General features: G+C 28.4%; 1 protein-coding gene across 8 annotated transcripts in view; it reads left to right on the plus strand.

The window, feature by feature from the left end:
• Cngl (Cyclic nucleotide-gated ion channel-like) overlaps window positions 1-15316 on the plus strand; it is a 444433-nt gene that overhangs the window by 371849 nt on the left and 57268 nt on the right. For 6 of the 8 annotated variants that reach the window (XM_076400452.1, XM_076400454.1, XM_076400450.1 and 3 more), the window contains exons 10-11: window positions 2694-2777; window positions 4956-5109. In XM_076400452.1, coding sequence (XP_076256567.1) covers window positions 2694-2777; window positions 4956-5109 — 238 coding nt within the window. The remainder of the gene's footprint in view (window positions 1-2693; window positions 2778-4955; window positions 5110-15316) is intronic. The other 2 variants (XM_076400456.1, XM_076400457.1) reach the window with 1 other exon arrangement.

The raw sequence follows: 15316 nt of genomic DNA on the forward strand, positions 1-15316 counted from the left end.
TTTTCTAAAATTGCCTAAATATTATGTTCCATCATTATACTATTTTAAATATTTGATCCTTCTAGCAAACGTAGTTTTATATATGGTATTTTTGGGAGGAACATTTTCGAGGTCTTAACAATGATATCTCTCGGAATATGTGTATATTGGCGATAGTAAAAGATCGATTTTATATTCAGGAAACATCTGTTCCAAAAATATATTGAAGCTAAAAGAATGAGAACGTGGCTGACGTGAAAGGAACTCGGCGAAAGCTTAAAAGATAACAGAATTGATTTATAGATGGTCAAAGTTTCGTTCGTTTGCCAAAAATATGCAATCATTTCAGGTTTCTGCGGTAAGATTATGAAGTTTTGGATAGTTCGACTAATACGTATATTGTTCTGAAAATGAAACAGGAAAAATCCTAAAACAAGATTTCTTTTATGTCCTGAAACCTTTCGAATTTAATTATTTTGTTTTAATTCAGTTGGGTGAAACAAATAACAAAGTGCTAATGAATAATCAGATATTATAAAAATATTTTAGTTTTATTTACTGTTTAGATATTGCTAATATCATTGGCAATTTAACTTATATTGTTAAAAAAATTACTGACATAAACTGAAATAATAATTTCTTCAATAAGTTTTGTTTTCGATAACTATAGATTTTACTGATTTACTTTTCATCAGGGATGCAAACATTTTTTCATAAATTACTCTCAAATGAATAAAGCGATAATTTTAAATCATTACTATAACCTTTTCATCCAGCGTTAAGTCAACATTCGTAAGGAAAGACCTAATATAAATGATGTGCAGAAATAGAAATTCAACGAAATAAGACAGAACTACAACCATGAAAAACAAGGAACCCTGTTTCTGTAATATTCATCCTCTTTTAAAAATCTAGCTACCTCTGATTTCTAGTTGTCCTAATATCTTTAAGAAAATATTGCCCGAAAAACGAGTTTCCTAAAAAAAAAATAAATAAGAAATTTTCGTACTTTCCATAAATCATATGATCACTGTAATATGTATATTGTAATGCAATGGGATTATAATTGATATATAAATTAATTTCAAAGAACTTACAACATACGTGTGTTGCTGTATATTAACCGCATAGGCTACATTTGTAACTTTAGATAACTTTTCAATATGAGTCTTTTCGTCGAAGTGTGAACAAAAAAAAATCAATACGTTTGATCTTGTACCGAGTAAAGTTTTACTTTTTAACTTATTTTGAAATAAAAGATGGCTGAATGTCATGTAAGCCTGTGTGAAGCTTATGGTAATCATGCTTCATGGATTTCAATATGTGAATCTGGTTCTGATACTTTAAAAGTAGTGATTTTGGAATCGAAGACAAAAAGCTTTCTAGCCAACCAAAAAAAATTGATGAGCATTTGGAAGCATTACTTGATGGAATCAACAACTAAGTAGCAAAATTATTAAATAATTTAATTTATAGTATTTTGAATTTAAACAGTCATTTAAATATGCACTGTCTCTTTCTTCTTCTAATTTAAAAAAAAAATTTAATATTATTCAAAACAATCAACAAAAATCTTAATATAATTTTGAGTGCCTTTGCATAACTTTCATTTAAATTAGATCACTCTATTTTTAACATAGCAATAATTTCATCATATGTTAAACGCAATGAAACTTAGGGAGGAAAGAAAAGACTTAATATAAATAGGAAAAAAAAGTTGTCCAAAAAAAAAAGGAAATAGTAAAGATATACAATAATAATTAACAAGTAATGTTTTATTTACAATATCTATTCTATTTAGATTTAAATATATTTGACTTAACTGTTCGAATATCTCAAAGATTATTACACCAATGACGATTTTCATCAGAAAATATGAAAAGAAAAGGTACTCTGTTTAAATCCTTCAAAATCTCACTATAAAGATGGAATCCATAAATGAGAAGTGCTCGGGAACAAGTATTCTTATATTGGACTTCAATGGGATTATACTAAGCAACAAAATTATAGAATTTTGTATTAAATAATCAATTAAAATTTTTATTATTTATATACTCTATATTCATTGCTTTTTCTCATTCTTATTAGAAAACATCGACAATATTATTCGTCAAAATTGTTACGATATCAAACACAATGCAACTTATTGGGGAAACAAAAAAAATGGAAGTCAAATCCGTACTATATGATGAATTGAATGTCAAATTGTTACAATTCAAATCAAGCTTTAGCTGAAAGTAATTTTTTGAAGTTATTATTCCAGTAGAATACAAAAATAGTACAGCTGTTGAACTAAAGTGCGAACATTTCGTCCTCTAAATACAATGCATTTATACCAACACTTTCTCCAGAATTCAAAATTGAATTTGATTTCTAGCACTATATAAGATTTTATCTCAATCAGATATTCTCTTTCAATCTCTTATCTCTTATCACTTACCTCTTAGAACACAAATCAGATCTCTAGGGAAGCTCATAATTAAAAATTCACATTTTAAAAATTCATCTTTTCACTTAATCCCGAAATATAAAAGTCGACAATTTATACACACAAAATAATAACTAGTCATATCTAACATGGAGAAAATAATTTGAACGAAATTATTTTCTATATATTCTCTAAAACGTGTATGTAAAATGTTATTTAATTTATATTTTTATATTTAATGTTATTTGATTTAAACGTTATTTTTCTCTTTCTTTTCCTTTAACAGGAAGACCAATTCGGTGGACGGCCCTCGGTCGCTGCCGCGCAGAGGGGTTAAATCACGTCTGCTGCAGTTCAGGACCAGTAACGGGTAAAGAGCACACTGCATTTTTTCTTGACTTTGCACCCCTTTCGTGTACGTACGACACTGGCAGCGGCAGGACCGAGGGTTAGTCGCACCACCGGTCATTCGCCGGGGACGATGTTCCCCGTACGAAAGATCGACTCTGACAGTCTTTTGTTCATTCGGCGATGAAAAGATTAAAACAGAAAACGTCAAGTAGTTTTTGCTTGGTCGAACAGGCCCTGCCGCTGCCAAGTTTTCTTAAGCGTTTTCTCTCAGAGACACACGTCAAATATTGTTGTTACCAGGTTGGACACTAATTAAACAGGAAACAATCCTGAACAAGATCATTTGGCTTGTCTGTCTGTTCGTAAGCAAAAACTGTTCATTTAACAGTAGCGCGTGTTTATATGGTCGTAAACAATAACTGTTTTACTTGTGTTTGCAAAAATATTAGTGAATTAACTTTTATTATATATTTATTTACTACTTGCTTAATTTTATTAATATTTTAATTTACAGTCAAACTATAATATACATTTTTATTTGTATCTAAATAATGATAGAAGAGCTTTTATTTTAGTTTAGTTTGTTGTCTACAATTTTTAAGTATATTACATTACATACATTTGGCAACTTTGATGTTAATTTGACTATAGGAAACATTTTACATTAAAATTTAATTTTTGAGATATAATTGATTCAAAATTAGTATATTACAATTTACAGTACAAGTAATTTATACTTGTACACTATGGTGTACTTACTCAAGCTCACACCGTGCCAATCATCCCTGTAAACTCAATATTTCCATTTCTCTTTATATGGTTAGATACTCTAAAACAAATCATTTTTGATATTTTGAATACCGTTCCTTATAATTTGAAGAACTTATTTAACAACACTCAGAACAAAATATTATATACATATATATGCTCTATTCTATATATTAGGCTATTACCCTAAAGAAGTGATACAGTATATCTTTAGAATTGTCCTACACTGGGCAATTATTAACATCCAATGTGATTCTGATAGAAATTAGAGAGGAAGGCGTAAATTCTCACGCGTATATAATATAACAATTCAAATCATTTAATTTTATAAATTTCAACGAAAATATAATAGGGTTTTGTTTATAGAAATAGAATAGAAAAGATAATACTTCATCCAATATAAATATCAAATATATTTTATCAACACAATTTCAAGTCATAATAACTTTATAATAGTTGCCTGGCATTTAGTGAAGTAAATTTAAACTTTCAATAACGGATGAAATAGAGAGATTATTAAATTTTCTTAGTTCCTTGGAGTAATTCTCGTTTATTCAACTTAATTATTAAAGTAAATTTAATCAGCCAAAAGAAGTATTTTTAATTAAATAGCAACTCATGTCTTAATAGCTGCAGTAATTTATATATTTGAACACAATGGCTTAATTTTTTTTATATTATAAAATTGGTTGTTTTATATTCCCAGTATGGATGATATAAAATATGAGGAGTGAAAAGTAGTTTACTGAAAGTCTCTAGCTACTACTTTAATATACCATAGCATCACTTGATTTACGGAAATAATATTGAGTTAAATGTAAACAATATCTCCAATATAAACTAGTCCACAGGTTTTGGTTCAAGGTTCTACTCATAATGAAACTTATACAGTTCATTTTTTTATCAAACTTTCTATTCACAATTAATTGCTGTCGATTGATATCTATTATAACATTTATACTATCTCATATCGTCATTCGCCTCATTCATTCCTTCTACTTCAAGCTCAAATCGACTTCTTTTGTACGACGCCATTGGATCTTTTTAAAAACTCGAACAAAATTTAAAATACTGTAAGATTTATACAAATTTGGCTACAGGTTTCTAAACTTTAAAATACTTAACAGAGCTTGGCGGTCGATTTTAGCTATAACATGATATACTACCAACTTGAAAAGAATTCATTTCTATATTATGTACACCTGATTTCACCGCCATTCTTGGCTGATGTTGACATGTCGAAGTTTAGAAACTTTGCTAAACAAATCCGCGGCCAACCAAGATAAAGTGATGTTTTTAGTTAATTTTACCCATTGATACATCACACTGTGCGACGTAAAACCGCATAGCTTACTAAGGATAACAGGATAACATATTTCAATACATATAATTTTAACCTTAACTAATTATTGATTTTTACTTTTTTCAGGTATATTTTTACAATAGTTAGTTACTTAATAGGGGTGTTTATTTTTGCGACGATTGTGGGCCAAGTTGGAAATGTGATAACGAATAGGAATGCTAATCGTTTGGAATTCGAACGACTACTTGATGGTGCCAAAACGTATATGAGACACCACAAGGTAAGTTCTTTTTAGTATACATTAATATTTAATTTTGTTTCGTGATATTTGTAATTTGATATAACTTATAATATTTTATCATCACAACGATCAACCAGATACGATAATATTTATATATTTATACTCTAAGGAAAAACAAATTCGCTTCCCTTTTTAAGAATATTGAACTCATGTAGGAATATGAGATTTATATGAACATATATATGGTTTATCCTTTTAGGATATTACATGGTTTATATGGAGAAAAGGTACATAGAGAAATAAAATTTGAATATATTAAGTACTACATATAAAGCAACCATAAACAGCTCTACCTTTTATACCGTATATTCGCTATTTTTGTTGGACGAATATTGACAACCGACGGATAATTTTTGAAATATGTAAAAAATCCAACCTAAAAATGCAAAGAATGAAATTTTGTTCAAAAAGCAAGCAAGTGTAGCTATTATTAACGATTTTGTTAAACTTTAAATAACACTGCTTTATTCTAAGTTTTTGTATTACATTCTATTATGCCACTATCCTTGGAATATTGAAATAACAAAGTAAGCTGGACACAAAACCTATGGTAAAGAATGAATGGTTTTTTTTTCTGTTATTTTTGTTTCCACAAATATTTTTTTCATATTCATATTATAAATATTAAGGAATACAACTTTAATTTTGTTAAACTCAACAGATTTGATATCTGAAAGACATAGGACTGTATGTAGGTATTTGTAATAGTAATCGAAATAGTTGTACAGACGTAATATTTTAGGATTAATTTCAATTCATGTTTTGAAAATAATCAAGATCAACCAAATATTAAAAATATGAACTGACAGAAAGTTATGTCAACAGAATTACGTATACATACGGTATATATACAGTAAATTCGCTTCGTTATTAAACATAAAACATAATATATAATATAAATACATATGTTAATTGTCATAATTTACGTTGTTTGTAATACCTTTTCTTAATGAGACTCGTATGGAGTTTACCCAAGTTAATTATATGGGACTAAATAAACAAGTTTTTCTTTGAGACCTTATTATTATCTTGTTTGCTTGGGTATGATTCATTTTTCTGTTTACTGTATAGAACTTGGCTTTTAATTTTCATCAAATTAACTGGCTTATTAGGTATATGAACAGCTTTCATGTTACTATTTATAAATGTGGTCATAAAAAAAGAAGAAGGAATGATAATTTTAACTAAATCATAAATATGTTATAAGAAACATTCCAAAATTTGAAATGAATTTACAGAGTAAATAAATAATAATTTTCCAATAACTACATACTCGGACTTCGATGGCCTTCGATGGCCATCTATTTTTATGGTTAGTTTATATAGTTATTTAATATATACATACATACATTGTCGTTATTTATTGCTCTAGAAATTGTCACATTCCAGTTATTCCTAAGAAATAGGCTCTTCAAAACCGTTTGCTTTGAAGTGCTTCTTATACTAATCACTTTTATCAGATTTGGCTTATCATAAAGATCCTTACAGTGCCCTTTTGTTTTTTCTTTGAAGCCCATATGCATAGATCTAAGATTCGTCACGTGTATACGCCTCTTTTGATGCGCCTCGATTGTATTTCTTGATTACTTCTTTGCACTAATTGACACGACGATCTTTTTGATCATTGGTCACAATATGCGGGATCCGACATAAACAAATATTTTTCACAGCTAAATGCTCACATAACATCCAAGGTTCTTCATACTAAAGTCCAAGGATAACTATCCTATTAATGCACTCTAATTTTGATAAACCACATGGAAAATTGTAAAAAATCATCATTAAGACCAAATTTTCAAGTCTGTAAGTTTTTTTGTTGTGCTCAAATGACAAGAATGACAGTCAAGAGTGGCAATTGTCAACATCAGATGGAGCCTAGCAACACTTATTATAGCGAGGGTCAAAATATAAAGAGCAACCCTCGTATTATTTTATAGAAGCTATTTTTTTAATGTCAAATTTTAATTAAAAGCATCTCATTCTTAATGATTACGCCAACATCCCCAACAAAATCGTGTCCTGTTATATATTTTTGATTAAACGATATATTTACAGCACGCCAGCGTAGTTTAAACCAACGAAATAATGCAAGTAAACCCCTTCTTTGGCCGAAGCAATTTAAGGAATCTTGACCGCTTCGTCGACTCCCCTTTTGAACCTTTTCAGTGTTTGTTTAGGTTGTTTTTAAAAAAAGGAAACGCCATCACCGCCAGTCGTTCGCTTAAAGGCAAAAGCCAACATTGATTTCAAGGGTAGAGCACATAATCGTAACACAATCGACCATTCGAACTGGTACAAAACCATTAAAACGGCCAACAAACAAATAAAAATTGATTTAACAGTTTTACGACACTTATATATATTATTATTTGTTTGTATGCGGTTTTTATTTTATTTATAACCAGTCAATGAAAAGTGGCGCATTTTTGAATGTATTTTTAAACTTTTAATTAAAAATTATCTGTTGGCAATTTTTTCAGGTTGCCTTTATTTTGTTACTGGTTATAAAACTAGCCAGGCCAACAATGAAACTTAGTCCAAATCTGACGGAGATAAATCAGATAATTAAGGCTGTTTTTTAATATTACATTGCGATAAAAGTTGTCTCTTAAGACGACTAATAAAATATAAAAATCAAACTAATAATATAAAATCAAACTCAAATGAGTAGATAGTTATTATTTTACATAATTTGGTTGTTCACTAAATAACTGAAAATAATATAAGTGAAAGCTTTTAACTGCGGTATTGAAAATATTGACTAAAAAGAAAGAAACAAAATAGAGTATATATCATATATGGCACATTTCACTATCTAAGTAGCGGCATTAGTATATTCTAGATCTTATATATGTACACATACCGAGGTTTTGCCTTTGCGTTTGCTTTCATCATACTGTCAATGTTCACTAAATATTACTTGTATAGTCTATTCAAAATAGCAGTGAACATTGAATTATAATATTAAAATAAATGATACTTTATAACTTTTTTTTCATTATCTTATTTGCACTAGAATGTTGTATTACATAAAAGCTAAAATGAACTAAAAGTCAAAGCTAAATTCGGCAACATTGCGGCGTACGAACATCTTAAATTAAAATGACTTGAGTTCATTGCTATTTTGCATAGACAATATATCTGAACCTTCTTTTGTAATTTTATATTGTTCATCTATTATTATTTATATACTTGCTGTAGTGCATTTTTCAAACATGTACCATGACATGTAGTATCTGGAACAGTATCACTACTCATACCATATTCTATTAAACGTACAATTCATAATTTTTAATAATCACTAGGCAGAATGACATTGAAAAACTCTTAAAGGGTTTTAGATAACTAGCCACATTTAAAATTATCTGTCATTATATGAGCTGCTGCCACTGAGTGAGCCAAAATTACTCTACCCTGGTAGATTTGTTGATGTTGTCACATCTAGAATCCATAAGCATAACTCAATTTGTCGTATTAGCTTCGATATATATTTTTTAATTGCATCTATTACCAATAAAACTATTAGTGTTTTGCTGCCTTTTTTTACAGATTTCATAAAATATTCGCAAACATATATAAAAGATTAACAAATCTCTAAACACATAACAATACAATCAGCAAATAATGAAACAATAAACATAACTTAATGTAGATTGTTAAATTGTACATAGGCAAACGAGCCAATCACAATATTATTTATAATTTATAATATATATATATATATATATATATATATATATATATATATATATATATATATATATATGTAGTCTTACTTCACGGAGTATTTACAATTCAGCTTTCAATATATTTAATGGTTTCCAAATCTAAATTTGAACACAAATCATTAAAACCTCTAATAATATAACATACTTTCAAATTCTGCAACCAATGAAATTATGTCTTCAAGAGATCGTATTGTTGTCACAATTGTTGTTTCCTATATTTATCACTTCTTTCATGGCAAGATGTAAATAAATAACTTTTCGAATATTGATATTAATTTCCTTTTCCTGGGTACTGTTACTTTTATTTCTGCTGCCAAAGATTTAAATGAATCTGTACTTATAAAATTAGAATTAAAATATAGAATCTATAAATCAAACTACTAGAAAATACATCTATTCTCGTTTCATATATACGTTTTCATTATGAATATTTATTTCCAATACCATTACATTATCTTATAGTGTCGTGTTCCATCCCACCAGTTGTTGTTAATGCGTCATCACCAAAAAGAAACTTGGACATTTTTTTTCCTCAAATCCTATGTACAATCTACTCCTTTTGATCTGACATTTCCTTACTATTTCATCCATAAATTTTATTAATAGTGTTCGGCATAGACTTGCGCGTTATCTTAGTCCTTTCTTAGGCTTCTTAGCTCTGAACTTCTTAGTTCTTCTTACTATGTTCAGTATGTTCAGAATAGTGAATGTTAGTATATATGTTTTTTTTGGGTTGCATTTTTTCCAATATTTCTCTTATACTGAATATATAGTCATGTACAACATCTTCCTATTCGTAATCTGCTTTTCTATTCTGTTACTGTCTTATCTATCTATGGGTGACTTTAAACGGGTTTCTATAATTTGCTTAAAAATATTTAAAGCTATACAAAGTAAAATAAACTTTCTATAATTATTACGGTGTTCTTTTATCTCTCTTTTTTTTATTTTCGATTATTGTCGATATTGTCCGTCCTTTTTTAAGAATATTTGGGATATTATTTTCTTTTGGTCCGGTACTTCTCTATTCTTCAGTTTTTCGGTATGTTCTAAAATTCCTCAATTTGCATCTGCTCTATGCCCTTAATTTCTTTGGTCAATACATATATTTTTTTTTAATTATAATTTTTCATTTGAATTGTTAAATAATAACATACCTCAATTTTTAGAGTATTTAAAGTTGTACTAAATTATTGCAAATGTGTAATAAATAATAATAAGCTTTATCAGTCAAATATAGATATAGTACGAAATATCTATATAATACCTTTTTGAAGTAACAGCTGACTTCACGGACACTGTATATCGCTAATGAGGATTTCAGTGGAATTTCCTGAAACTTCAGACGTTAATGGCCTTGAGGTTAGTGTAATTCATACGGCTCTGTCAGTTCCGTGAGAGAGAATTTATTTTTCCCCATTCGCCGGCTCCAGAATTGAAATGCAAACTGGAAAAGTCTCCAAGTGCAAAGTAATTTTTCAAGTCCTATCTATTAATCAGAAATTCCAGCTTGAAAGTCGAAACTAATTTCTCAATTTACTACATTAAAACGGTCTAATTTTATTATCAAGTGCATTGTTATCTTCGTTAGGGTAACGAAATATTACAATCCAGAATAAATGACAAAATCAAATCAATAAATGGTTAACATTGATCTGAAACCAAATAAGTTATGATACGTGAAAGGGTTTAGAACCCAAAAACTATTAATTTACTTTAAATACTGTTTTCGTTTTCAAGGAAAAAAGAGTTGACTTGTTGAATGGCGATACAAAACGATACCGAGTGTTTTTATCTATTAGGAAACAGACCATAACCATCTCACTCATTCACCATTAAGTTGGTCTTAAAACAGATAGCCTTTCCACACGGTCCCGATAGCCAGGGCCATAAACCTGCATTATATAACTAATATAATTAGTAAAATTTCGATTGCCTATATCTCTATAAGAGATAATTCAATTTGATAAACGACTTCGTAATTAGCATCCTGAATATGACTTGGAATGTGAATAGGAACAATATCCATAATTCATAAGACCATTTTACAATTTCGGCGTATACGGAAGACGTAACTTCTTCCGTCAGATTACCTTTGAACATCTTTGAAACGGCACTGTTTCTGCCCATGTCCAAGTTCCATGATGTCCCTCTATGGAATGGTTTTCCAAGTTTTTGTGACTCCATATTACAAAACTCTACGGCTAAGAAACTAAGCTATTAAAATCCAACTTTGGTAACCCTATACCTTAAACTGTGATGCATATTCCGGAAATCTACGGACTAAGGGTGTATTTCAAAACTTGAATGTTTTTTACCTGAAATAGTTTATGGTTAAGGATATTTGAGTGCCTTCAATCCACCTTTTGTGAGTTTCAGATGCGATATTTTTTCCTGCACTCCACTTAACTACCCCAAAAAATACTCCGAGATGCTGCGAAACGATTGCCACCACATTGTGAATGTGTCTTTCTTGATAAGCAATTTGACTCTGGTTAATGAAAATAATTTAAAATAGAACAGCTTTATGATGTCCCCGGATTAATGCATTCTATGCCAGTTACACTATATGAAAGGATTTAGGACACAAAAACTATTAATTTACTTTAAAAACTGTTTTATTCAGGAAATAAGAGACCTCTTATTGAACGGCGACACAAAAGGACACTCAGGGTAGTCTTATAAGACATGGCGCTTGCACATGGCCATAATAGTCAGAGCCGTAGCGTTGCATATATATATATATATATATATATATATATATATATATATATATATATATATATATATATATAGGAAAAGCAAAAATCGAAAATGTGACAAGATATTCTTAGAACTAACTATTAAAGTGAGATATAATTTAATATATAACGCATACGTCAAGACGAAAATCTCTAAACGATAGGGACAGGAACAAAACTATGCAAATAATATATAAAATAGACACTTAAATTTAGATCAAAAATAAAATATTTTAAAGACTTGATCACATTTATTCTTTTAGAATTATATATTTCAGCACTTATTGTATTCTAACCATCAACGGCAAGTTTAAAAGCTTAACATTCACGGTTCTGTATTCCAACATTAACATTTTTTAAATATAATTTTGTATTATTGTTTACGTTAAACGTTTATCCATTGAAAATGGTGCTCTTAAATTTATATAAGGTCATATAACTATCCATCTCGCAATATCAAATCTTTATTTTTAGGTATGAAATGGACTTTAACTATATTTTTTGACATCAGTTTTATTTAAATAGATAATATATAGGTTTATTTATATAAATCTACTTTTATTGCGTTAGTGACATGTTTTGATTGATGAGAAACCAACATTAATGGTTACAAACATAGAAGTACATTTCGTTTTACTAATAAATCATTGAACAATAATTTTTTCTAATATATATTTTCCTAATGACTGTAATAAATCAAGAGATACATTTTTGTTGAATGTTGAATTATTAATTTATTTCTACGCTTCTATAAATATATAACATATATGTTATTTGATACTAATATATGAATTTAAGTTAAGTAAATTACTAGAGATGTATTTATAGGGAACCGAGCGGTGAAAATTGAATTATAATAGCTCTAATAATATTCCTCTTGTTTTTCCTCTCCTCTTGTTTTTCCTCTGGAATACATATCGAGTATATTTATATCTGTTGATTTATACTTATATTCAAGGAAAAAGAAATGTTTATGTACAAGGAATAATTTGTCTTGATAATTGTATGAACATATCTAACAGGCAATGTTGGACATAAATAAAAAATCTCAATAATAGCAATTACCGAGTCAAACTTCCAATTCGAATAATTTTTTACAACTTCTCCCATCTTTCTGACAACATGGCAATGTTGAAAGAACAATGTTGATTCAGCAGAAACCCAGTCCGCGACCCATTTTCGCACTTTTTCAGCATTTCAAAACCTTGTGCCCAACTAGTCAGCTTCATCAACCTGAACAAATGATAATCTTAAGGGACAATGCCTGATACACCGAATACGGCAGAACTACATAAAAGAAGATAATTTTACGTGTTACTCTCTATTGCTGGTCGTTTTTGCAACAATACGTCGTTCATTTTATTCAAATGGCTTTGGCAGATAACTATACTAAGAGTGATCGTAACTCATAATAAACTATTTATTGCTGATCCACAAAAGGACTGTATTGTACTCAATATTCCTTCTCTTTGGTAAATATTCCTTCCTTTTTGGTGTCTATTTAGATTGCTTTCATGCACTAAATGACGGGTCTGCGCTCTTGGAGTGTTTGTATTAGATCCACTTTTCAACGCCTATCACAGAAAACTTCTTTCAAATAATGAAACGTATTCGAAATTACATTTTTAGTCAATCTATTATCAACATCTAAAAAGACATTTTTATTGGTAATATAGGTGATTAATGTTAATATAATAATTAGCATTAAAGGTAAACAGCAAAATCAAGAATTTTTTAAAATTCGATGTCCATTTAAGTAAATTTTATTGCTAGTGTTATAAAAATATGTCTCTGTTATGTATATATATTTATGTATAAAATATTTTCCTTAATTAAAACGTTTATAAACAGCAAAACATTTATTTCGTATTGAAATATGCTTCTATAACCAATAAAAAATGTTTTATTAGTGATAATAAAAATACACACCAAACTGAAACAAAAAATGGAAAACGTTAAAACGTTTCCATACTATATAATATTTAAAAGCCTTCCGCCATATATGGCTTTTCAGTTTTATTAAAGTTTTACGTTGGTCGCTATATTTGGCGCATACCATTGCTACTAGACGTAAAGTACGTTTTTTTATGTTCCATTAACTTTCAACTTTTTGTCTCCACTGTCAACGAGAAATGGCTAGACAACAGGTGAACCTTTATATCTTATTTTATTTGCTTCTGTCAAGTTCGTCCGTATCGGTATAACTCACTTTTTATTTTGTTTGTGACATATATGATTGATGAAGATAAGTTATAAAGGTATGAACAGCAAGTATATTTTTCAGGATTTTCTATATAAAAGCAAAGTATTTTTCTTACTCAAATCTTCATCTCTATTTAATAATCTATATGTATTTTTTTACATTTTTTTGATATTTAAGAGAAGCATATATTAGAAATTACACTAAAAACCTTTGATAAACTCCAGCATTATTCTATAATTTCTTAATTTATAAAATCCCTGACAACTATTAATTTAATAATTTATTAATTTTGCGTTCAGTTTCAGTATTGTTAACAATACTATTCCGAAATACTTCGAAATAAAAAACATTTGTATATATAACTTATATAATTAAATTGATATAATAAGATTATGTAATTTTTGTCTTAAAATATTCGCTTATTATAAAAAATCTACATTGTTAGACCGTTGTTATTAAATAAATTTCCATGTTTATTGTTAATTTTGTGTAATTGTTTCATCAGAAATCATTATATGTCAAGTAAGCTTTTATATTATATGTCAATTTTATTATATAATATTTGTTTATGTCAAGTTTAGGAAAATTGGTAAAACGAACTTATTGTTTTGTTCGTGACATTCTTGATTGATGAAAATATATTTTCAGTTACGCCGTTCTTTCTGAAGAAAAACAAGCGAAAACGTAAATAAATATTCTTCGAGTCTAGTAGGTTTATGATATATTTTCGCATAATTTTTCGCTTAATTCATAACATAATCATACTCTCTATTCATTGTTTCGAAAATTAAGAAAACATTTTTGATTAAAATTACAATAACTTGTCAACCAATACTTAAAATGATTAAAACTGTTGAAATCTGACACCTCCCAATAACAGTATCATTATATTAATTAATTATAATTAATTATATAGATATAAAATTAGAAAGATTCTTTACAATTTTGGTAAAATAGTATTGATTGGAAAAAAGTTGAAAACATTATTTTGTGTTCCTTTTAAAAATATCTCAATAAACTAACAATATAAATATATCAATATGATGTTGTGTCTCTTTTAGCAGAAAGGGATCTCTTCTATTGAAGCAGAAAAGCCCTTAAGCGAAAATATTTCAAACGAAAAAGCTTAAAAAGCAGTTCGGTTTAAAAAACCAGCAGCTAATATTTCTTTCTCGTTATGCTAGATTAACGATGTTCTGCCTTAATCGGCTTTAAACATTTTCGGTGACCAGTTCGAAATCCGATTTTTAGATAGGATTTTTAATTAGATTGCATTAATGTTAACTAACGTATTTAAGACATCGTATTTTTAATTTTTTAAATATATGGATTCATTTTTAAAAAAATTATAATCCAAAATAATGATATCTATTAGTAATATATAGTCTAGCATAAGTATATACTTAATATAGTATAGCCTATATATAGTATAGTATAATATATAGTATATACATAGTATAACTATAGTCCTTTCTCTAAATTAGCCAAAGCAAGGACCTAAGTTAAAGTTAACT

The sequence above is a fragment of the Rhynchophorus ferrugineus genome, unplaced genomic scaffold, assembly GCF_030347505.1.
Source record: "Rhynchophorus ferrugineus isolate W39M unplaced genomic scaffold, kcgeb_rfMv2 rfM3, whole genome shotgun sequence".
NCBI lineage: Eukaryota > Metazoa > Arthropoda > Insecta > Coleoptera > Curculionidae > Rhynchophorus > Rhynchophorus ferrugineus.